This window comes from Pezoporus flaviventris, unplaced genomic scaffold, assembly GCF_033815535.1.
Source record: "Pezoporus flaviventris isolate CSIRO_AGI_PZ_B2104156 unplaced genomic scaffold, CSIRO_AGI_Pfla_v1 ptg000083l, whole genome shotgun sequence".
NCBI classification, from domain to species: Eukaryota; Metazoa; Chordata; class Aves; order Psittaciformes; family Psittacidae; genus Pezoporus; species Pezoporus flaviventris.
Genome location: NW_026892631.1, coordinates 12734416 through 12758512, shown reverse-complemented (window position 1 = coordinate 12758512; position 24097 = coordinate 12734416). Strand labels below are relative to the sequence as shown.

The 24097-nt window shown below is 39.7% G+C and overlaps 1 protein-coding gene across 3 annotated transcripts in view; it reads left to right on the top strand.

Annotated features, from left to right (window-relative positions):
• The window catches only part of CENPF (centromere protein F), a 41238-nt gene extending 17845 nt beyond the window's left edge, over window positions 1–23393 (top strand). For 2 of the 3 annotated variants that reach the window (XM_061475416.1, XM_061475419.1), the window contains 10 exons: window positions 4249–4384; window positions 5453–8859; window positions 10273–12549; window positions 13105–13257; window positions 14015–14191; window positions 14913–15074; window positions 16780–16960; window positions 17634–18110; window positions 19720–19913; window positions 22904–23393. In XM_061475416.1, the coding sequence (XP_061331400.1) occupies window positions 4249–4384; window positions 5453–8859; window positions 10273–12549; window positions 13105–13257; window positions 14015–14191; window positions 14913–15074; window positions 16780–16960; window positions 17634–18110; window positions 19720–19913; window positions 22904–23113 (7374 nt within the window). In that variant the 3' untranslated portion in view covers window positions 23114–23393. The remainder of the gene's footprint in view (window positions 1–4248; window positions 4385–5452; window positions 8860–10272; window positions 12550–13104; window positions 13258–14014; window positions 14192–14912; window positions 15075–16779; window positions 16961–17633; window positions 18111–19719; window positions 19914–22903) is intronic. The other variant, XM_061475417.1, reaches the window with a different exon arrangement.
• Window positions 23394–24097: the final 704 nt, after the last annotated feature.

Genomic DNA, 24097 nt, shown 5'->3' with positions numbered 1-24097 from the left:
CCTTACTATATCCTCTTTAAAAGGAAATAAATGTATTTTTCTTGGAAGAAACACAGTCCAATGAATCCAGTATCTGAAGGGGGCCTACAAGGATGTCAGACAGGAACTCGTCATCAACAGGGTACTGTAGTGATAGGACATGGGGTGATGGGTTCAAACTGAAACAGGGGAAGTTCAGGTTAGATACAAGGAAGAGTGAGGATGGTGAGGACATGGAACAGTTTGCCTAAGGAAGTGGTAAATGCTCCATCCCTGGCAGTGTTCAAGGCTGGGTTGGACAGAGCCTTGGGTGACATGGTCTAGCAGAAGGTGTCCCTGCAGGGGGTTGGAACTGGATAATCTTAAGGTCCTTTGCAACCAAAACCATTCTATGATTCTATAAAATGCACACACACACTGCTGTACAGAGTTCCTCTAAATGAAGATAAATTCAAAAGTGTTTGGATGCTGCCGTGCTCTCTCATATTCACGTACACAGGTATCTTTTCACTTTAATGTCTCCTTTGCCTTCTCAGTTACAGTGCTTTGCTTTTGTGGCAATTAGAGCAGCTGCGCTTGAAATTGTTACAGTTGTGCCACTAGAGACCACTCAATGCAAATTTTCTCCTTGATTTGGAGAATCAGAAGTGAAAAACAGAGCTCAATACCTGTGTAATCTGTGTCACAGTGGGTTTTATTTAAACACTTCGCTTGTTCTTTGTCATGAGCAGATATAAAATAATCTGGCATAATTTCTGCCCAAAATATACCTGTCCAAATTCTATGAACAGATTTAAAGTGAAATAATGGGCTTTGGTCAGATCAGCACAAATGCTGGTACAGCTTTAGTACATGGTGAAACTTTGGGTTTATTCATACTGATAGATTACAATGTCTGAGATCATTCCCAGCTATTGGAATGTGACTATTTATACTGCAAATTGTTAGAACAACACTTAGCATGGCTTTAGCCCTGCTGATTAGCACTCTTCCAATTATAATTCCCAGGCACGATTTGGGAGTTCACGTGAGCCTGGGACCATTCCCAGCAAATGGTTTGGTTTGAGTCACCTGCTTTGGAAGACAGAAGACTTCAGTGGTACAGATCTGGGCTGTTCAGGCTTCTTGGCCTCCATAACAGAGAGTGGTCCTTGAAACCTATTTAGTAAATAAAAGTTACCAATGCCTTCCAGTGGTAAGGCTAATGAAGATAACTTTCGTTCTTCCAGCGTATCCCAGAGGAAGAAATCCTCCATCAAGCTTCTGCAAATTCTTAATGTAATTTACACATTTCTGGACACCATCTCTCCTTAGTTTATATCAGATACTGTGGGATTCTGGCTTTGAAATTATGGAATTAGAATAGATTTGATATAGTTTTTTCAGATCCCATTGTTAGAGAGTATCAAATTTATGGAAATAACTTTTTTTGCTGCAAGTTCTTGAGAGTGCTTCATTTTACTTACCGGTAGTATGTCCATCTTACAAAGCTGTAAATGTAATCAGATTTTGTCTTTGTATTTGTTTGTCTTGATCAGACAATGATGTTGCATTAGAATATGACTGATAAGGATCTAAAGAAGCTTAATCTGGGGGAGATTGTAATGTCTGAAGACATCAGTAACACTACAGTTCTCTTAAAGTCTTGCACATGAGAGGGCATGGTACGTGTCAGCAGCACTTAGGGCAGGGCTTGTCTTCCTCTTGTAAATATTCTGCAGAAAACAACACCGAATTGTTTTGAGGTATTGCAGGCTTTCTTGGCAGTAGATTTTCTTTATAGAAAAAGAAAACGAGAGATGCTGGCATTTCTTTTCCCTTGTTAAAGGGAAGTTGTCTTATGCTAAGCATCTAACTACCCAATGGAGAATACAGTTGTTTTCCACTGGTTAATCCACTTCTGTGTTTAGTCCTTACTGTATAATAAGACTGATGTTCCAAAAATGTTGCAAAACAGATATACTTGAGAGACTTCCAAGGATATGGTTAGTTTAAGGACTACTAATCTTTGCAGTGATGATATCTCTATAGCTTTGCAGTTCTGGTATCTTAGCATGTGGTTTCCATTTTGATGGTGCAAGCAGCCCATAACTGTTCTTGAAACAATGGGTCAGTCAGTCCCTAACGTGCTTGTAAGTCTGCCTTGTGAATCAAAGAATCACAGACTGGTTTGGGTTGGAAAGGACCTAAAGATCATCCTGTTCCAACCCCCTGCCATGGGCAGGGACACCTTCCACTGGATCAGGTTGCTCCAAGCCCCATCCACCTGCCCTTGAATGCTGCCAGGGATGGAGCATTTACCACATCTCTGGGCACCCTGTGCCAGTGCCTCAGCACCCTCACAGTAAAGAGCTTCCTCCTTATATCTAACCTGTACTTCCTCTGTTTAAGTTTGAACCCATCACCCCTTCTCCTATTGCTACAGTCCCTAATGAAGAGTCCCTCTCCAGCATCTTTGTAGGCCTCCTTCAGGTACAGGAAGGCTGCTATGAGGTCTCCATGCAGCTTCTCTTCTCCAGGCTGAACAGCCCCAGTTTTCTCCACAGTAATAGTACTACCTGTACGTGGGTTCTGGAGTTTGCTTTGGTTTGGTTTTTGCTTTTTGGTTAGCAGAATGGTTAACTTGAGTAATACAATGTGCAAGTAGAATTGATAGCTGGATTGAAACCAAAAAGCTTACAGCTTTGGAAGTGTAAATGGTTAGTTACTGTCAGACATTAGCCCATTAAATCATGGCTTCCTGGGTTTTAAATAATTAAATATATTAGATAATGGGACCTTTCAGCCATTTCAGTTCCTTAAAATTATTTGGTCTTCTTTCTGTAGATCTCTCCAGATTTTCTAATGAATAGGCTTGCTTAGTTCATGTATTGCATCTGCATGTGGCACTTTGAATGTGAGAAGTTTGGACATTTGCCCTTCAAAAAAATTAAGATCACGAGAAGTTTCTTCACTGAAACTTCTCTGGCTGGATTATTATGGGGTTTTAAAAGCTATGGGTAGGGAAGGCCATGAGTAGAAGGGAAGGTAACTGTTGGTGACAGTGACAATTTTAATCATGTTCTCAGGGTGATTTATGTATGTGGCTGCAAAAACAAGCCTGCCATGCCAGCAAGCTTTGAATCATCCAGACCTTTCCATTTCTTGAGCTTGGCTTCTCTGAATTGCTGCCCATCTGCTAGTAGTAAACAGATGAATAATTGATGGCCTCTTTCCAATGGGGCCTGCCAGTTCCATGCCATCTGGTGTCCAACAGCATAGGAGTTTGGAGAAAAAGGATTAGTTTCCTTAAGAAAAACTTTTATTTGGCTTTCTACATGCAATGGAGTTACATAGTTTTGTCTGTGTAGTGGTTTGGGGGTTTTTAAACTGGGTTTATTTGGAAGAAAATACTCTTACTGGCAAAACAACCTTCTTGAAGACTGAGCACTCTAGTATTGCCATGCTCATGATCAGTGGAAGGAGAACTTGTCTCTATGTGAGACATGAGGTAAAATATGGTCTATATATTTCTTGTTAATTTTGAGGCCATTGAAGGGATTTGTTTCCTCTGTAGCTTTGGGAAAGTAGCCTGACTTCATCAACTCAGATTCTATAGGGTATGTCCTGTTCTGTCTTGATCTGTTTGCCCTGTGCAAGCAAGGGGTATGCTAACTACTTAAAGTGGCTGCAGCATAGAATTACAGACTGATTTGGGTTGGAAAGGATCTTAAGATGATCCTGTTCCAACCCTTCTGTCATGGGAAGGGACATGTCACACTGGACCATGTCACTGAAGGCTCTGTCCAGCCTGGCCTTGAACACTGGCAGGGATGGAGAATTTATCACATCTCTGGGCAGCCTGTGCCAGGGCCTCAGCACCCTCACAGTAAAGAACTTTTTCCTCATATCTAACCTGAACTTGGCCTGTTTCAGTTTGAACCCATCACCCCTTGTCCTATGGCTACAGTCCCTGATGAAGAGTCCACCCTCAGCATCCTTGTAGCCCGCCTCAGATGCTCTGAGGTCTCCACGCAGCCTCTCTTCTCCGGGCTGAACAGCCCCAACTTTCTGAGCCCGTCTTCACATGGGAGGTGCGCCCTCTGATGCTGTCAGCTAGTTAAGACTAGTTTAGCTCATGTTCCCAAGCAGTGTTTAGGAACCCAGGCATGGCAGCCCGAAGACTTAATAAGACCTAATGGAATATCTTTCTTTTGGTTTAAATTAACTGAATCCTTTGATCTACTTGACAATCCACATGAAATGTAGTCTTATTTGCGTTTGGTTTAGGAAGTGAAGCAGGAAAAAAGCCTTCTTGACTGTCAACTTGGAAAAAAATTGCAAGAGATCCACCAGCTTGAAGAAGAGCTCAAAACGATCAATCGGTCTCTAAAGCAGAGCCAGAGTTTTGCGGAAGAGATAAAAAGTGAGTTACATATTTAAATCTGCAGAACTCCTGTTGCCTGTTTAGTGGTGTATGATTCCTGCAATCCCGTAAGCTTCATTAGGAATTAAGTACAAAAGTTTCCACTGTGGCTTATGATTAGTGTTTTTAACCAACACTGAGTTTCTCCTAAATGGAAATGAATTTTTGTCTGTGAACATATAGAATTCCTAAAGATACATCATTTGGAAATTAAGGTGTACTAAATTTAGGAGCAAAATGATTTTCATAAAATCTAGTTAACTACAAAACAGGAGTTTTCTGGTTTATGTGTTTCACAGTTTAGGAAAAAACAGTACAAAAATGTTACATATCTATCAATAGTTGAGTCTTGCCTGCAGTGTTTTCTTCTGAGAACACAGTGTTTCAGGAATTGAGTTGAAATATACCTTGTTGTTCTGTTGGATCTGGCTGAAAACAAGGGGATAGATTCCATCTTGTGTGTATGCATCTCCCTTGTACCTGTGTGTCTGTCAAGCTTCATGTAAGATTATAAAATGAAGCTTTTGAATTTGATCCTGTTCTCCTTAAATGACCAAACTTTAATTGCCTTTCAAGTGAGCAAGTCTGCTCCAGTCAAGGCAGGGAAACAATTATGATAATTTGGGAAATGTCTGTAGAATTGGACATCCTTTAGGAGAAGTGGACTATGAGGCTGACCCACAAGATGGTCACATACTGATATGAGACCTGTCCTGCTAAAAAGAGACAGGAAAAAACCAAAAGCAGTGCTACTTTATATAAAATCTGGTGGAAGTGAGACAGAAACAACAGGTAGTTACACCTGAGAAGTAAAGACTGACTGGCTTGGAGTGCAGGCTTGTATCAGACTGCAGAGTGAAAAGTTGGTGGTGTCTATGAGTGAGTGGTGCCCGATCGTTTAAGGTGATAGCAACAATTCTTTTTCCAGTGTTGCAGTTTCAGAGTAATGCCTTCCACTAAAATGAGAATTGAAAATAGTCAAAGTAAATAGTAATAATTCACCTAGAAAATGATCAGTGGAGTTGCCGGTATTGAGTGGCAAAGATTTGATTGTGCTTTCTTTTACAGATAAGAATTCTATTCAAGAAGCAGAGCTGAAGTTACTAGAAGAGAAATTTAAAAAGCAAGAGAGCTGCCTTTTGCTGGAGAAGCTGCAAGTAGCTTTAGCTGACATGGAAAAGCAACAAGATTCTACCCAAGACCTGCTCAAGGAAAAAGAGAATCATATTAAAGAACAAAACTATGAAATAAGTAAAATGGGGGAAGAATTGGAAGCTTTGCAGAGGCTCCTTGGACTCAAGCAGAGAGAATGTGAAGAACTGCAAAAAGAGGCCACTGCTTTTTCCCAATGGAAAAGTGAAGGTGATCACCATATAAATAAACTGAAATCTGAAAAGGACGGTTTGCTGACCCATATTAATGACTTGGAGAGGTCCCTTCAGAGTCAGCAGATCAAAACTCATGAGCATAGTGAGAAACTCAGCATGATGCAAACTGAAAATGACAGGAAGAGCACAGAGATTAGAGAACTTAGAGACATGCTGGAATGTAAAAGTGCAGAATTAGAGGAACAAAAAAAAGCTTTTGCTGAAGTTCAGTGGAAAGCAGAATGTTCTGACAAAAAGCACTGTAAAGAAGTGGAAAACATGACCTGTAAAATACTGCAGCTTACCAACCAAGTTGACGAAGTAGAAGAAAAGTTGCAGTTAGCAGCAAGTGAAGGACTGCAAAAGGAGCAATGTTATCAAGAGCTGCTCAGTGAATATGAAAAAATCTGTCATCTTGTAAAAGCAAAAGATGCTTTCAAAATGACAGAAGATGGAGAAGTTGATTTGAAAAGTGGCCAGGATAAAACTGGTTTAGATAACACACAACTCGCAGCAAGTAACTCCATTGCTGACAATCATGGATGTGCAAGAGCTCTTCTAGAACTAGAACAAACTAAGGATCTGGCCATTTTACAAGATCAGATCTCGTCTCTTGAGATCTCCTTAGTGGGTCAAAAGCAGCTGAACGCAAATCAGCGCCAGCAGTATGAAGACTTGCTGCAAATAAAGGGTGAAACAGAAGCAAGATTACTTAGTGTAGAGCAGATGCATGAAAGCTTCGTGACAGAAACTAAACAGCACATTAGTAACTTGCAAGCGGATATTTCAGTACATCAGAAATTAGTTGAGGAAAAAGACATGCAACTGCAAACTCTGAATGAAAGATTAGAGAAAAGACAAGCTGAGCTTCAGGATTTGAAAGTCAATCATAAATTGCTTGAGGATTCAGTAAGACAGCTGAAGCTTCTGTCTGGAACGTGGGATTCAGAGAAGAAGGACATGTCTTCAATGATTTGTTCGTATAGCAAAACAATTGAGGAACTTACCGAAGAAAATGCAAGCCTTAGGGATTTAAGCAGAACTTTAGAGCAAGGACAAGTAACTTTACTGGGAGCAAATAAACATCTTTCTGATAGTTTAAAGGAAAGAGAAGAAGTAATTTCTGAACTGTCCAGAAAACACAAAGAGGAAAGAGAACGTATTGAATCAAGAACTGAAGAAATCAAATCGGAGATTGAAGCTTTGCAAGCAAAGCATAAATCGATGGAAGAAGAAAATGCAAATCTGAAGAGCATTCTCAAAGAGCACGCAACTGAATCTGAGGAAAAGAAAGCAAAATTAGAACAAGAGAAACAGTTCTTTAGTGAGAATAAAGATATCTTACAGAAACTAATAGCCTCAGAAGAAATAAAAAAGGATTTGGTTCAACAACTTCAGCAACTACAGTCAGAATTTTCCAGTACCCAAAATGTGCCTTTGACAGAGCTTGAATGTTTAAGACAGGAAATGTTAAACATAAGGGCAGCACCAAATATAACGCAAGAGGAAAGTGATATCTTATTTCAAGACAAGGAGCAATTGGGGAAGAAACTGGAAATGAAAAGTAAACCTCTAATGTGTGATGTTGGGTGTGAAGAGAGACTCCATTCAGAACAGTTGAGGAAATCCATAGAAGAAAAAGACATTGAGTTGAATAAATACCAAGTTAAACTTGAGCTTCTTCAGATGGATTTTGAGGACAGAGAACTCTCTCTAGAGAACTACAAGTTAGAAGTGATGCAGCTGGAGACCGCTTTAAAAGGTGTAGAAGTAGAACTTGAGAAAAGCATGAGAGAGAAAGAGAGGCTGCAAGAACTGCTGTCAGTTAAAGAACTGAAAGCTTCAGATGACGATGGTCACTCACTGGAGTATAATTATGATGGTGTTTCTCAGAACTGTGGCAAAAGAGGAATGGAGGAAAGTTTTTCATCATTCTTGCTGGCATCCTCATTGCAGGTAACGCTGAACAACCTGAGCAAGCTTGAGAAAATGTGTGATAGCCTGCAGGCTGAGAACAATGCTTTAGCCTCTGGATTTGAAGACTCAAAAAACAATGGCAGTACAGGTACTGATAAAGTGGCAGAGGAGAGAGAGAATATAATGAATGCAGATAGAAATTTAAAAGCAGAGGAAGCTGTTTTTCCTGATGAATTTATGGATCAAAGTGATAGCAGTGATTTGAGAATGTATTCTGGTAATAAGGAAATGTCCTTCACACTTAAAGAATGCAGTACTGGATCCAGCTCAGACTACGAAGATTTGAAGTTGTCCAGCAAAGAAGTTAAAATACACTTTGCTGAAGTGAGAGAGAAGCTTTTGTCCTTCCAGAATGAACATATAAAATTATATGAACAACATTGCAGTATGAGCTCAAAGATATCTGAGCTACAGTCTTGTATTGAAATGCTGAAGGCAGAAAATTCTGCACTGTCAACAAGTACGAGCAATGCACATAAAGCTTCTGTGAGAGGGCCACTGTCTTCCAGCCAAAGTGATACGCTGCCTCACTCGGATGAAACTAAGTCCACAGTTTGTTCCCCAGATCCCTTGCAAAGTCCCTGTTTTACAGAAGTGAGTGAGGTGATTGATTCTTGTAACAGGGGTAGATGTAAATGGATGGAGGAAATGAATCAGCCAGACAGTTCTGCAGAAATAATTCCAGAAGATGCAACAAAAGCTTTGGTTGAAAATTGTTGCAATGATCACAAGTCGGACTCTGTAATGCCCAGGAGCATTACTCCTGGGAAATCTAACCTTGAGAGTAAAATTGAAGAGCTTCAGATGCTGTGTCAGACATACAATAAAGCCATCAAGGTGTTTGAAGACCAATTTCGCATCCAAGAGAATATGAAAAACGAGGAAATACAAGAGCTGAAAAATGTTATTCTTTCTGAAAGAAAAGAAGTAGATCATCTCAAACAGCAAAATCTATCTGACAGAGAAGAATGGCAGCAGAAACTGAATAATGTGACTATGGAGATGGAGGGCAAACTGGCAGCAGAAAGAGAACAAACTGAGAATCTATCTTTGGAGCTGGAAGCAGCAAGACTTCAACTCCGAGTCCTTGATTTAAGTTCTCATTCACTGCTATGTGCAGATATTGTAAATGTAAGTAGCTATAAGTCATTGTCATGCAAATCAGTTTTATGTGAAACTGTTGATGCTAAGCCAAATTCAACTCTTGAAATTGAATGTGTATAAATTTCCCACCGAAGTGGTACTGTTGTTTAAGGAAAGCAGAAAAGTTATCCATCCCTTGAGGTTCTATGCGTCCCAGGGATTATGAGAAATAGCAATGGCAAAACCAACAAGTTGAGTCTGTTAGAACTGTGTAATACTTAGAACTACTTTCTTCTTTTTTCTCAGGTGTGGGTTGTTTTCAGTGTGGATCCTGTGTGTTAAGTGGGCGTGCATGCACTGTATGTGTCTGCTGCTGCTTGTAAGGACTGGCAGAATCAAAACTTCACTCCGAATGGAAGAAAACCAGTTTAATTCTTGTAGAGAGTGTATTAGACTAATTCCCCTTAAAAATAATTTTAACAGGTGTATTTTCTGCTTTTGAGAATTCCATTTTTGACCAATAAGTCCTGTGCAAGTGGCCTCCAGTGCCACATCAAAAGGGAAGTTTAACACTGTTCTCCCAGTCAGAGCATCCTGAAGCTCTACATTTTGGTCAGCTGTGCAACACTGAGCACCTGCTCCTTGCAGAGGAGAAAATCTTCTATGTGTTGCTTGCAATTCACATAGTGCATCCACACTGATCATAGAATCATAGAATAGTTTGGGTTGGAAGGGACCTTCAAAGGTCATCTAGTCCAACACCCCTGCTATGAGCAGAAGCATCTTCTAGTTGCCGGGAACCACATCCAGCCTGGCCTTCATTGTCTCTGGGGATGGATACAGAGACACTTGGAAGAAAGAAATACTGCTCCTTACCACACCTAGCTGAAGCTTTTTAATGATGAAGCCCTCAGTACAGATCATTCAGGTGCTGCTTTCAGACCTAGTTCTTTTTTGGAGTTCTCAAGTTTTGAAGTTACTCATTCTTATTGCTTCCAATGAGAGCATCAGGTGGCACCAAATGTAAGCCCAGCTCTGACACAGTAGTAATTTGGAAAAGAGATTTGGGTTTTTTTAGGATTTGGGCTTGTATTCCTTGAAGATTCTCTGGCGTCTAATGGAAGGTAAGCAGTAAAACTTTCCCCCATTAGCAATGCTCATAATTTTTCACTTTGTTTTCCCAAACTACGGAGGTGTGTGATGTCTTTGCACTTAGTCTTTCAGTAAATTTGGCTGAAAGTTCTCACTCGATATCTTTAAAACCTTTTGACCAAAGTTGTATGGGTGTAGAAACAAGTGTAAACTCTTTCCATAAGAAAGCAGATTCTGAAGTAGAGGATGCTATTTATTTATTGTAGTATTTACTAGTTTAAGAAAACTTTTAAAGCTCACCTTCTTTTATTCTTAATGTGTTTTCTTTTCCTTTTTACTTTTTTAATGGGTTGATTCTTACCCTTGCAGATGACTGACCAAGAAACCAGTACTCCTTATCGATCGGGGGTGCCTACTGAAAACTCAGCGCTGAAAAACAAAAGGTGTAAACTAATCCCCATTGAGAAAATGGCTGTAGGAGGTCCCTCTGTGTGTGAAAATGCAACTGAGACCACTGAAGCAAGACTAATGGAAAATTACACTGAGATTTCTGGAGAACATGAGGGTAGAAATATGTCAGGAAAAATAACTAGCCCTTCAGACCATGCCAGTGCATTATCAGTTTCCAATAATAGGATGTGTTTGAGTGCAGGGTATTTCTCTGAAAATCAAATAAGCACTGAAATGCTTCGGGAGGAGGCAAAACAACAGACTGCTGAAAACTTGAAGCGGATCTATAAGATGGAAGAAAGCCATAAACATGTTGATATACTAATGAAAGTTGAGCAATTAAACTCGGAGCTGAACTTTCAGAATCCACAATTAGCTCCAAAGAGCTCAGCTTTTGCAGAACTGGAAGAAGCTGCTGTAGTTGTCAAGGGAGAAAACTGTGGCATAAAGGAAATACTGGAATCAGTTTCTGTCAATAACCAGCAAGTCTCTCTTACAGCAGAAAACGAACCTGAGAACATAAATTCTGAGCTTGAGGTATACAAGGTTAGATTCCCTAATACAGCAGACATATTGGATGATGTAGAAATGACCAAGAGAGATTGTCCTGACCAATTTCTTGCAGCTGAAAACGAACAGAGGAGTCCTAAATCTGAGCAAGGTAATATTAAGAACCATATCTTATTCACAGAGCATGATACTGAAATGCTTCAGGCAAAATGTCAGCAATTAGAAAAGGAGACGGAAGTTAACCTGGAAACTATTCCTAGCTTCCAAGAGCAACTTGGTTCAGTCACAGCTGAGAGAAACCACATTAACCAAGAACTGAGTATTTTGACTGAAAATAAAAAGGAACTGGATCAGAAGTGCCAGAAGCTACAAGAGAAATTAAAAGAGCTGGAGTCAGCCAAGGTGGATTCTGATGAATTCATTAGAAGGTTAGAGGGTGAAGTGAGGACACTAACAAATCTGCTTGAGACTGCAAAATCTGACGTAAATCAGTTATCAAATGAAAAAGAGCATCTTCTGCAGAAGCTGCAAAGTTTGGAAAATGATGTCGTGTCTTTCACCTTAGAAAAGGAAAAACTCCAAAATGAAGCAGCGGATTTGAAGAAGGAGAAAGAGCTGATTGTAAGAGAGCTGGAAATAACGCGGAGTAAATTAAGTTCATCAGAAATGGAAAATTCAAAGTTTTCCAGATCTTTGGAAGGCTTGTTAATGGAGAAAGGTGAACTGGCTGCTAGACTCGGCTCAGCACAGAAAGAAGTAGACCAAATGAAACACGGAATTGAGAAGCTGAAAGTCAAAATTGAATTGGATGAGAAGAAAAAGCTCCACATTGCTCAAAAGCTGAAAGAGAGTGAACGGAAAGCTGACTGTCTTCTAGATAAAACTGAGAGGCTTGAAAGGGAACTGGAGATGTCAGAGAAAAATCTAGAAGATGCAATTATTCAGTTGGAGACTGCAAAAGCAGAGGCAGAAACAGTAACAGTGGAGATGGAAGAGATGACTGAAAAGCTGAAATGTTTGAACGTACAAATTGAAGTCCTCACCTCACAAAAAGAATGTTTGGCTAAAGATTTAAAAGAAAAGCAAGAAAGAATCCTTGAACTAGAGGCTGAGAAATTGACTACAGCAACACTGTTAGAAGAAAAGGAGGAAGAAAAGCTGCAAGTCAAGGAAGAGTTTGAAAATGCTATGGCATTGCTGAAATCTGAGCTCAAAGAGATGAGTGAGAAATCAGAGGAGGAAGGAGATGCTAGAGCGAAAGAGCAAGTCTTGATTAACCAGGTGGCTCATCTTGAGCAAGATAAAACAATGCTGTCACAGGAATGTCAGGAATTAAAACATGAAAATATCAGATTGGATCAAATGAGGGAAGAACTTGTTCAAGAATTAACGCTTTGTAAGCAAAAGCTCAGTGAAAAGGTGCAGGAAAACAGTGATCTCGAACAGGAGGTGAAAGAAAGAGAGGAGCTGTCTTTACAGCTGACACATATGCACCCCGAGCACGCACACTGGCAACAGGAAAAAGAGAGGCTGCTGAATTTGGTTGCTGAGTTGAATTTGAAGGAGCAACATGTTCCTGAGAATGAAACCTTTCCGGCTATCCTGGACATTCTAAAAGTGTCCTATAAGAACCTTGAGAAAGAACTGGAATCTACTCGTTGTGAAAAGAGCACTTTGCGTGAAAAGGTAATACCGCTTCCTTTAGCACAGAGCTCCCTTTTGAGGGGTGAGGATAAAGTGTCCTCTGGGATTAGCACTTCCTTAATAAATTATACCTTATAATAACTAACTTTTACAGTAAGCATCCTATTTTTGAAATGCTTTCAATGGAATCCTGAGTTTGCATTGAAGTTACAGAGCTGGAAAGCGTGATATTGTTTTGGGTAGGGTGAATGGGAAAGTTGCTTGAAAGGAGGCATAGAAGTTTAAGTAATCAAATAATGCAGGGTAGTTTCCTCTTTCCTTTAGAAGATAAAGAGGAAAAAAAAAAAACAAATTAGCATTGGATAAGTGAGCTTTTATATCAAGAAAAAGTACTTTGGGAGCTCAAAGGAAAGCGAAACAACAGTTGGGCACTTAACGTGTGAAAGCAGCATTAGGCTGTTGTGACTGCTGCTTGGAGGTACGGCAGCTATGGGAATAAAATAACTCATCTTAAAATCTGCTTTGCTGTATATAAGGAGCTTATTTGGAGGTCATGACACATGTCATTAAAAATTACTGTGAAAAATTTCATTTCAGGTAAATGAACTGATGGGAAATCATAGTGAGCTGCGAGTCAAGCTAAGTGATGCTGAACAGAAGATTTCCCAACTACAGGAAGAATTTACCACAGAAAGAGACAAGCTTGCTGAAGAAATACAACTTATTCAAGAACATTCAGAAAAGAGCAAAGTTAGTTACTCCATGTGTAGTATTTCTGAGTTCAAGGCTAGATGCTCAAGTACTGTAAATGTGTGGAGGTTGGTCAAGGGAGCTGTGCTAATGTATAGTATCAGAAGTTCTTGCTTCTGAATCTTAAATGTTCTCTTCTGAGACAGCATTTATGAACAATATTTTGTGTTTAAATCAGCTTAAATGGTCTTCTGACCTATTAACAGTATTTATAAAGTATTATAATGAGGCTTGATTCTGTTGTTGTGTTAAGGAATTTGGGTGGGAAAAGAAAGGAAATGTCAGCAGCTTTCAGAAAATGTGTATGGAAATACAGGTAAACTGCTCCAAAGAGTACAGTTCTAAAAGTGGGTCAAAATGAAAATGCTTAGAAAGTTTTGTTATCTTAAAAGAAGGTGAGAAAAGTGACCCTTAACCTCCCGAGTCGCTCTCAGAGGGACCAGTGTTTAGAGAGGTTAAGCTTTAATTTTGGCACTGCTGCTTGTTTAAGTGTTGGCAAACATGCTCTGGCCATGCCCTGCAGATCATAACATTTCTTTCTAGAAGACCCTCCTTTGCCTTCTGTTTTGCCTTTTGCATTCAGATGTTTCCTTCTTTAATCAGTGTGTTTAGCCACTATTAAATACTTTTTTCTTTACCAGGTTGGTTTTGGGAATTCAGAGATGTTTCAGATGTAAAGTGAAATAGTTTAATGGGTCAACTCTTTCTCCATTGAGGAAATTCTAAATACTAAAGGATGTCCTATTACTGTTTACAGATTCAGCTGCATCAAACTGTGTCAGAAAAAAATGAGCTGACTAAGAGATTGGGCACGGTCCAGAAAGAACTGCAAGAAAAAGAAAGTGAAATGAAGAGAGAAATATCAGAATACAAAACCAGATTACTTCAAGCAGAGAAGGAACATCAGGATGCTCTGATGGAAGCAAACCGAAAGGTAAATCAGAAAATGGGAAGAATGGTGCTGTGAGTTTTTAATTCTATGTACTTTACAAAATTTTGCTGATCCTATTACAAAAGAACAGTATTTCTAACAGTATTGCCAAACTAAATATACTTACCTTGGAACCCAGTAAAGGTTGAATTAACCTTTATCCGTATAGCAAGCAGTGAAAGGTGAATTTACCTCAGGACTCTGTGTAAGTGTATATGGAATTTGTCTATAAAGCAACAGCATGTTTTAGTCCAGGAAATGGTTGTTTTAATAGGAAAGGGGAAGAAAGATTAACCCCTTCAGGATATAAGGGCATATTTGTTGGAAATGAGTTTGTCAGCCATGCTGTGCACAAAGACACTTCATCTTTTCTGCTGAAGTATCTGTCTATAACTATCTACTTGAGGCCAGTAGGACACAGGCAAGCAATTTACTATGACTATTTCTTAATAGTTCTCCTTCTTGTGAATATAAAGTAAATTTAAAACCAACTTTTACTAAAATACAAGGGCTTTCTAATGGCAGACTTCTTAAAGGCAAGATTCTGGTATTCAAAATATATACTGGAGACAAATTGTTCTTTCAGTTTTAAACTCCTCAAAACACACTGAGCAGATTCGCTGTGGAATTCCTGTGGGCTGTGATATGCTCCTAAGCACATCTTTGTTTCAAGTCGGGGTCCTTTTTTGGTATCATAGTAATTAGGCACATTTCCTTTCTCTAGAATGAAGCTGAAATTGAGGCCTGTCAAGATAGGATGAATTCACTGGAGCACTTTATCAGCTCTCAAAAATTGGAAATAGAGCATTTGAAGTCAAATAAAGAAGAGCTGAATAATTCCCTTAAAGAAGCTAAACAAACATTAGAAGAACTCCTAAAAACTAAGGTAAGAAAAAGTTATGTAAGCATGGCCAATTACATGAAACCCATGGCACTATGTAGTAAAATAAAATAGGATTGGGAGCCAGTGCTCCAGAGCTTTGGCTTGACTTTGATACAGCCTTTGTTTCATTAATGAGACTATAGAGCATGGAGGAAACATTGTTAATATTGATCTACAGTAGAAAAACTCTGCAATGTGTGCCACCTAGGGCTGGTGTATGTGATACTCAATACAGCAGTCTGTCTACACTGAACATTGCAATAGGATTGTGACTAAAATACACTCAAAGAGACTTTGCAGTGCCTCAATTTGTGTATTATTTAGACCATGGCATCTTTTATCATCCGTCTTAAACATTAGTCTTGATACATTGCTCTTGATTCTGGAGAATTTATCAATTCCATTTTAGTAGAATTCTCATGACATTTATTAACTAGTGTAATTTTCTAACTGACAACTGTTAACCATGATCACAATATATGAGTTCCACATACTGTGAACAACTTGTAGCTCAGAACAGTTCTAGATGTGCTTAGTTTGCTTTCTAGTAGAACAGGAGAAGTTTAACTGTCCCTGTTGCTGAATTTATGTAAAATTTTCTTATCTACCTGTTCTGTTTGGTTTTGTTCTGCTTCTGTCTGTGTTTCTTTGCTGGCTCTATGTCTGTACTCCCACTCCAGGAATGAGTATCTCTCTAAATGTACTCTTAAAGAAAAATAGTCAATTCCATTTACTTGTAAGTAAACACTGAGTTGCAATACATTCATCTTGCTCATCAGTTCTTCATTCCATAGGGCCCTCCACTGTGGGGTTAATTTGCTTAATACCAGCAGTCCAATGATACAGAGGACAGTAGGATTTGTGCTAGCGACAGAAAACACTACCCAGGGTAGTGTAAATGCAGAGTGTACAAGGCTTCCTTTGTGCTCACTGCATGGCTTTTGCAAACAGGCCACATGAGCACAGAGCAGCTGAGGAGTGTGGCAGTGGGTGGAAAGGAATGGGTGGAAAAGGAATGATCTGCTGCTTCTCAGAACAGTCTTGTTGAGCCAGAGTTTGGAGTGCAAAGCGGGCCTAGGTGATCTTGCCTCTGCTGTAATAAGATGCAATGGGGATGGAGAGTAAATGAGGCTCAGACTAGGAGGGAGTACTTGAAAATTTGGAGTATTAGTTTGAAATTGTTAATGCTTTGTTAAGTCACATCAATGAAGTGATAATAGATAGAAAAAGGACTATTGCCTCAGAGTTCACAGGTAAACTGCTAGCCTTGACATCAGTAATCTGAGCATTCATAATCTGTTAGGTGTACCTGAAGAGAGTAAGTCTCTCTTATTGGTATTTGAATTCTTGTTTTTCTGATGAGTTAATCATAGAATCACAACTGGTTTGGGTTGGAAAGGACCTTAAGATCATCCAGTTCCAACCCCTTGCCATGGGCAGAGACACCTCAGCCTAAACCATGTTGACCAAGGGTCTGTCCAGCCTGGGCTTGAGCACTGCCAGAGATGGAGCTATCTAGTAAGGACTTTCTTTTCCTGCAGTAAAGGAGCTGCTATAATGAGTTTGTAAGGAAGCAAGCAAACAAGTATATGTGACAACCAAGCACTATGGCTTATCTTGCATAACAGTTGAGCTTCCATTTTACATTCTAATGTTTAAATGGAAGAATTATCTTTCTGATGTAATAAGTACATTTCTCATTTTGTAGGCTGACAACATTATAGTTCAACAGAAGAAGGAAGATGAATTTACCCACAGTGAAGTGCAGCTGTGGATGAAATCCTGTAAACAGATGGAACAGGAAAAGGAAACGTTGCAGAAACAACTTGTTGGACATGATGAATTATTAAACAAGAAAACTCTAGCTATGACAGAGTGTAGGAAAGAAGGTAACTAAATCTAGATTTCATCTTAATGCTTCTTAGCAGTTTAAGTTTGTAAAACTTCCCTTTCCCCTAAAATATCCATTTGCATATGCAGCTCTAATGCAGAACATGCTTCTTAACTAGCATAAAAAAGTACAACTGCAAACGTGTCAAAAAGTTTGTCTTCTTTCTCTTAAAGTATCAGAGGCAACTCTGGATTATGAATAGGTATTTTAAATATTACATGTTTGTGTTTAAAAGTGAGCTAAGGAAAAAGAGGAGTGTTTTTCTTAATATCCAAAGTTCACGTACAAGTTCTTTAACAGTTTTCCAGCTTTCCCCACTGATTCTCATGTTCTCTTCTTTGTATTTTGGCTCCTCTCATGAGATGCACTGTATTGGAAGTGATATTTAAATCTAGGGGCACAAACTCGAGTGTTCAGCAGTTACAAAACGACAGGGAAATGTTTGCCTATTCACTGGTCAAAGGTTCTTTGTGAATTGTGCATGTTTGTTCCCTATTTAGCAAATACGTTATTGGGTCTTATCACTGATTTTGTTATACGCTGTCACTTACCTTTTGCTAGTGGCACAGTAACTGAACGTGTATAATTCGTTAAAAGATGTGTAACCATTCCATTGTAAGCTCTTATATATGCATTTTTCTGTCAGTTATAATGATATTTTGCTTTGAAAGGTGCCGATGAGAATGCTGTTATGGAGGAAATGAAGTTGAAACTGGAGGAATTACAGGAATCTACAGAAGTGAAAACCAGAGAAGCAAATGAGAACTTGGAGAAATACTGTTCTCTAATTGTTAAATATTATAAACTAGAGGAAGAAAATGAGATGCTAAAAACACAAGTCAGTTTGTTGAGTGCACAGCTGAAACAGCCAACAAGTAATCTTGTCAGCACTCCTTTGCTGAATTCAGATAACTCACTGACAGGGAGCAATCAATCTGTCAAAGAGATGAGGGCAGCTGAAGATGCTACTAAGCTTTCAAGTAAAAGGCAGAGACATGAAGACAACAGGAAAGATAATGGAGAACCAAGATCCCCTGTGCCAGAGTCTTTATCCAGGAAAAAAAGGAAGGATGATGTCTGTCAAGATCTGCTAGGTGAGAAGAGCACTGTCAGTGAGCCAGATGGGCTTCCAGAAGGAGTGAAAAAAGGTATTCATAATGTTTTATAAAGGCAAACATCCTCTGAGCAGGGTGGGTAGGTTTTCTTCTCTTTTGGTTTGCTGGATTAGTTTTACTGTGGGTGAGTAGGTGACTGTGCAAACATTTTTGGTGACAGTGATGGAAGGTGAAAGTAGTTAATGTGAGATGTGCCAGTTAGTGCCAAGTTAGTGTTTGTGGAGCTGCGGTATTAAACTAGCATAATATGTTTATATTGGTTTAATAACTACCATTCTCCTGATGTATGAGGGGCTAAGCATATACTGCGTAACAGCAACAAAGTCTTGTGATGGAAGACTTGCTCTAGTCATTTAACAGCATTATTTGAACCACTGACTGGAACTTACAGGAGAATAGATGTGGAGTGAGTCTAATCTTAAAGGCCACAAGACTGGAATGCTAGAGTACTGTGCTGTGATGGAGTCATGTTTGCTCCCTCCATAGCCCCACAGTTCCTTCAGTGTAACTCCTGATGAAGTCAGAGGCACAGCTATGTAGGGTCTGACCAGTTAGTGGCTGGTGGTGAGGGCTGCAGGGGGAGCTCTGAGGAAAAAGGTACAACCTCAGGGCGACTACAGCCAGCAGGTTCCTCTATCCCTGAGCGCTTGGGTTAAAAACAAGGAGCAGGATCTGACCCCCATCTCCTGTTCTCCATCGCCTCACTGGAGGTGTAGTGTGTAGCAAGGTGATTGGAGACCAGAAACTGGAGAGGAGAGTTGTGTGTGTGGGGAAGCTGAGTGCCTTCCTCTTTTTGGGCCTTTATTTCTTTCAATGCCAGTATCAGCAATTTAAAATGTGTTAATTTCCAATACAATAAATCAGTTAACGTTCTCGGAGTCAAAACTCCCTTGCCCTCAGCAGTAATACATTGCCATCTTCATGAGAACTCAGTTTCTTCCTACTATGAATGCAGTGAAATTAAGTACTCCATGCAAGGGTTCACTGTAACAGAAAGTGACTGAGAAGATGCACAAATCAGGGCTTGAAAAATATAATGTATGTTCAGCAACCTGCTAAGTACCCCTGTAAAATAAATGCAGTTGCAGTCATTGAAGTCAAGCCACAGAGATACTGAATCACCTCAAAGCCTGCACGTTATTGGCATTTCATTTTCTTACCAGCATTGTTTTTCTGGAATAATTTTCTGTTCTGAGGATGTATGTGCCAGGTAATATTTGACTTCTAGGCTAAATAGAGAATATAATAGATAACCTGTAACACTGTAGTTCTCCGCACAGAGAAGTATGAAAAATCAAGCATGTCATGTCACCATATTGTGTTCTGAGTGAATTCTGATAACAGCACTATGTTTCTGTAATTATTCTCTAGATAATAATGTACCTGTAAATAAAAAGACCAAACACTGTTTGAAAAGCTTTAGCTGCAGAATCACTGTTGCACCTTGCCTACAGTTTCCAAGGCTTGCATATGCATTTTGGGATACCCAAGATCTGTTCAGTAATCTTTTTGATCCACTGTCTTCAATAGAACAAATTTAGTTTCCTCTTTTTTTTAGCCTCATTGTGGAAAAAAAAGAGGTGATTTGTTTGAGGCAGTGTAACTTATTTGGCTGATTTTAATAAAGCTGTTTCTTTTTCAGGGTTTGCTGATATCACCAGTGGAAAGGTTAGCCCTTACGTTTTACATCGAGCCACCCTAAATCCAAGAACCAGTCCCCATCTGGCTTCCCCAAGCGAGAAACTGCCTTTGCCTGCGCACGATGTACATAAACATAGACCAGATAATCTTGGTGAGCGCTCCTCTTCGACATCTGGTGGCAGCAAACCACAAAAGGTACCTTAAAACTATACATCTGGGTATGAAAGCTCTGGGGGAAACTAATACATACATAAAATGTGTTCATCTTGCCAAGTAAGTCTGAGGATATATAAGGTGGTAAAGATAAGATCATAGGTACTGAACCACTAAAATGTGACAGGTTTTAGCAATCTGCAAGTTGTTCCCTTGGTGTAATCTGTGACTTCATAGGGAAACCCACCAAGTAATGCAGATCAAATACAGGTATATTTTCAGTTTCTTATGATGGGTATTAAAGAGCAGATATTCCTCATACTGTGGTTTCTTAGGTTTCAGAACATTAACAGTAAAAGAATGAACCTCTGGGAGTCTGAATTGATGCTTAATGTTTTCTCCTAACAACTTGTCTTGGAATCTCAGCTTCAAGATGTGGTAAAATAAGTACAGCTAGTTGAGAGGCTGTTAAACACATAAATAGGGAACATTTAGATGGTAAAGAAACCAGACTTTCATGTTAGTGCTTACCAGATTTTAAGGTTATCAAACCAAATACCAGAGTTAGGGTTTGAAAGCTGATTTTTAGTTAAAAAGTTGTTCAGTAGCTGAAGTTTGCATGAAGTTTCAGTAATATGGCACACTGCTGAGTGCTTCACAGAACATCAGCAAAACATGGTCTTTCCAAGCTGGTGCAAATGCTTCACTGATTAGAGAGAAATAGAGAATATTAGGGCAGAAATAAATCGTTTGTTGTCTGAAATCTTCAAAGCTTTTAACAGTGCTATCTCAAGTTGAGCAATAAGAGAATAGCTTTTATATTTTGCTGCTTGTTTACATGAGGGTTGCACAGAAATATGCCACTAGATAAAAATCCTTCCAGTTTGCCAGGTTACACAGAAATATTCCCTTGTTTTGAGCTATAGCAATGGGAAATCTATATTTTGAAGTGAGGGTTTCCACTGAATTCATGTATGTCATTTCGAGGGTTAACTACCCTGCTTGCCAAAATTTGCTGCTTATTAGACATTGCCTGGAGCTGTGTTTTATTACTGTTTCATTAAGTGATGCCCATAAATTCCATTTCCACTCATTTATGTATGTTTTCCTGTAACTTTAGAAACAAGCTGAGGCTGTTGCTTTTAAAGAAACAAAGTAGTGCAAAAACAAAAGGAAGCCTTGGACACAGAATGTTGTGTAGTAATCGCCTCCCAGCTGGCATAAGCTTGTTGTAGGCTCTCACTGGCCATAGTCAAGGTTACAGCAAATAACAAGCTATCAGTAATAAATTGGTTTTACTTTACCTGGGGGAGGGATTTCCCAAGCAGTTCTCCTCTTTGCCTAAGCTTGTATTGTCTGGGTCTAAGGACAGGCTACTCCTTACCCTCAGCTATGCAGGAGACATTCAGATTTCAGGGTTGTTTTGTTCCACCACCTGTAAATATGCCAAAGTCAACAGTTGCAGGAATGTGTGTCCTCCTCTCTTGGACACTGCTGGATATACGTGTACATCTGGGAATTTCTGGTGGAATTGCTCAGAATATCCTGTCATCGTTTGTTGAAACCCTTAAAACATGTTGGTTTATATTTCATATTAATACAACAAACTATGTGTCTTATTTTAAAAGTGAAATAAGCCTTCTTTCCTTGTCTTTGACAGGTACTTATGTGTACTTCATTTCAGACACTCAGTTGCAAACTGTTGCAAATTCCTCAAGGTGTTTAAAATGTTCCCTGTCATTTTCATATGCAACTTTCTTCCCTTTCCTATGTGAATTTAATGTAGGATTTAAATGGAGTGCTTTGACTGCACATCAGTTAAAATGTGAAAGCAGTGGTTTCTGTCCAGGTGTCAGCAAAAACAGTGACAACTTTGGTTTATGTTCCCAGAATACATACAGAGAAAATGAATTACAGGTCTCGGTGCACAATACAGTATTTGGATACAATACGATACAGTCCATCATATTTGAAAAATCATGGCAGTCAGGTGAAGTTCCAGATGAGTGGAAAAAGGGTAATGTAACCGCGATGCTCAAAAAGGGGAAAATGGAAGGGCCATGGAACTACAGACCAGTCAGTCTCATCTCTGCATGGCAAAATCTTGGAGCAGATTCTCCTGGAAAACCCATGAAAAACCATGGGGTGCTTGGTGACAGCCAGCATCCCTTCACTAAGGGGAAATCCTGCCTGACCAATTTGGTGGCCTTCTCTTATGGGGCTACAGAACTGATGGATAGAGGCAGAGCAGTTGGTGTTATCTACCTGGACTTATGCAAAGCATTCAACCTGTCCCACACAACATCCATGAGGATGATCAGGGGCTTGAGTACCTCCATATGAAGACAGGCTGAGAAAACTGGGGCTGTTCAGCCTGGAGAAGAGAAGCTGTGTGGAGACCTCAGAGCAGCTTCCAGTGTCTGAAGAGGCCCCACAAGGATGCTGGAGAGGGACTCTTCATCAGGGACTGTAGTGACAGGACAAGGGGTGATGAGTTCAGGCTTAAACAGGAGAAGTTTAGGTTAGATATAAGGAAGAAGCTCTTTACTGTGAGGGTGGTGAGGCATTGGAACAAGTTGCCCAAGAAATTGTGAATCCTCCATCCCTGGCAGCATTCAAGGCCAGGTTGGATGGAGCCTTGGGTGACATGGTTTTAGTGTGTGATGCCCCTGCCCATAGCAGGCAATTGGAAATAGGTGATCTTAAGGTCCTTTCCAACCCTAACTATTCTATGATTCTATACCTGGTACCTTAGTAAGCAGATTGGGTACTGTCTGTTCCTGGTTTAGCTTTTCTCTGCTTCTAGCAAAATAGCTTGCCAGCTGTGTTGCAGATATTCCATCTTACAGCACACTGAAACGATATCAAGTCTTAATGTATTGTATGTTCAAAGTGATGAGTGTTGTCAAGATATTTTCAATATGTGTATAGATGGTTTTTGCAAATTCCCAATGTTTAGTCCTTTGCAGTGAGTCTCTTGACCCATGGTTTTCTGTTACCAGTAAAACAGGACATTTTCGTTTGCGTTACAGGTTTATGGTGAAGAAAAGTCCCAAGCGCTAACAGCTTTGTCACCAATGCAATCTACTTCAAGGTCACCACTTTGCCCATATAAGCAGTCCACAAAAAGTGCCTCTGATAATACCACGGAGAGTCATATGATGCACAAAGCCAAAAATTCTCTAAACCAACAAGGACTACCTGAGCAAGAGGAGCAAAAAGAAAACTGTAAGGTGCAGTAAACTGGTGTGGACTCCATCACAATTCAGAATAACTGATGAACAAACCCCAGTTTGTGAAATAGCAGAACTATACAGAGGGCACCATTTTCTCTTATCCAATGGTGAACAATAGATGGGTCCTTCAGGGCTTGTTCTTGAATATTTACTAACGCCAATAGTCACTCAAACTTATGGAATGACGAAGAAATGGGTATAACTGAACTTCTGTAGAGCTTTTGGTAGGTAATTCTTCATAAATCTGTTAAAAAAATTAAACTCTGGAAAAAGTGGACTACATGTTGCCACACAGTTCATTGTTGCCATGTTTTCTGTGTGCCCAAGGTTGATTTACAAATGGAAACTAAACTCACTGAAGTATCTTTAAAGATATTAGGTTCCAGGACAAATGAGGCAACCAGTATTGGATAATTCAAAATGAAGCAGTGACTTCATTTGTGATTGGAAAACCAAATATAAAATCAGATATAAGACAATTCAGTGCACAATTCCAGTGCACTGGTATCCCTTCTTCCAGGTGGAATAACATCCTGCAAAGGGGGATGAGACCCAGTGTGAACAAACTCGGAGAGGACTGTCTGTTTACCCTGAGACTAAGCACCTACCAATCCATTTCTTTGTATTTCCCAGTAGGTACTGGCTTTGACTGTACCTGAAGGTCTTACAATGTTCATCTTCACCTCTCCAAAATGGCCCTTGACTAGCCAGCAATCCTCAGCAAGATGAAGGGAACACTATGAACCAGAAAGGACACCACAACACACTGTGCCTTGCTCTACCAGTAATGGCTGCCTGCTGATTCTCTGCAGGTCACCCTTTACCTTCACAATTCTTGGCCTCAAATGTGTCACTTCATATGAAAAGCACTGCAGACTTGTTCCTGATGTAATGAGAGTGGATGTGTTGGAGAAATGCTCAGGTGTCAAAAATACCTGCATAAAACACCTTGAGTTAGGCCCTCTCCATTCAAGAAAAATCCTATTTCAG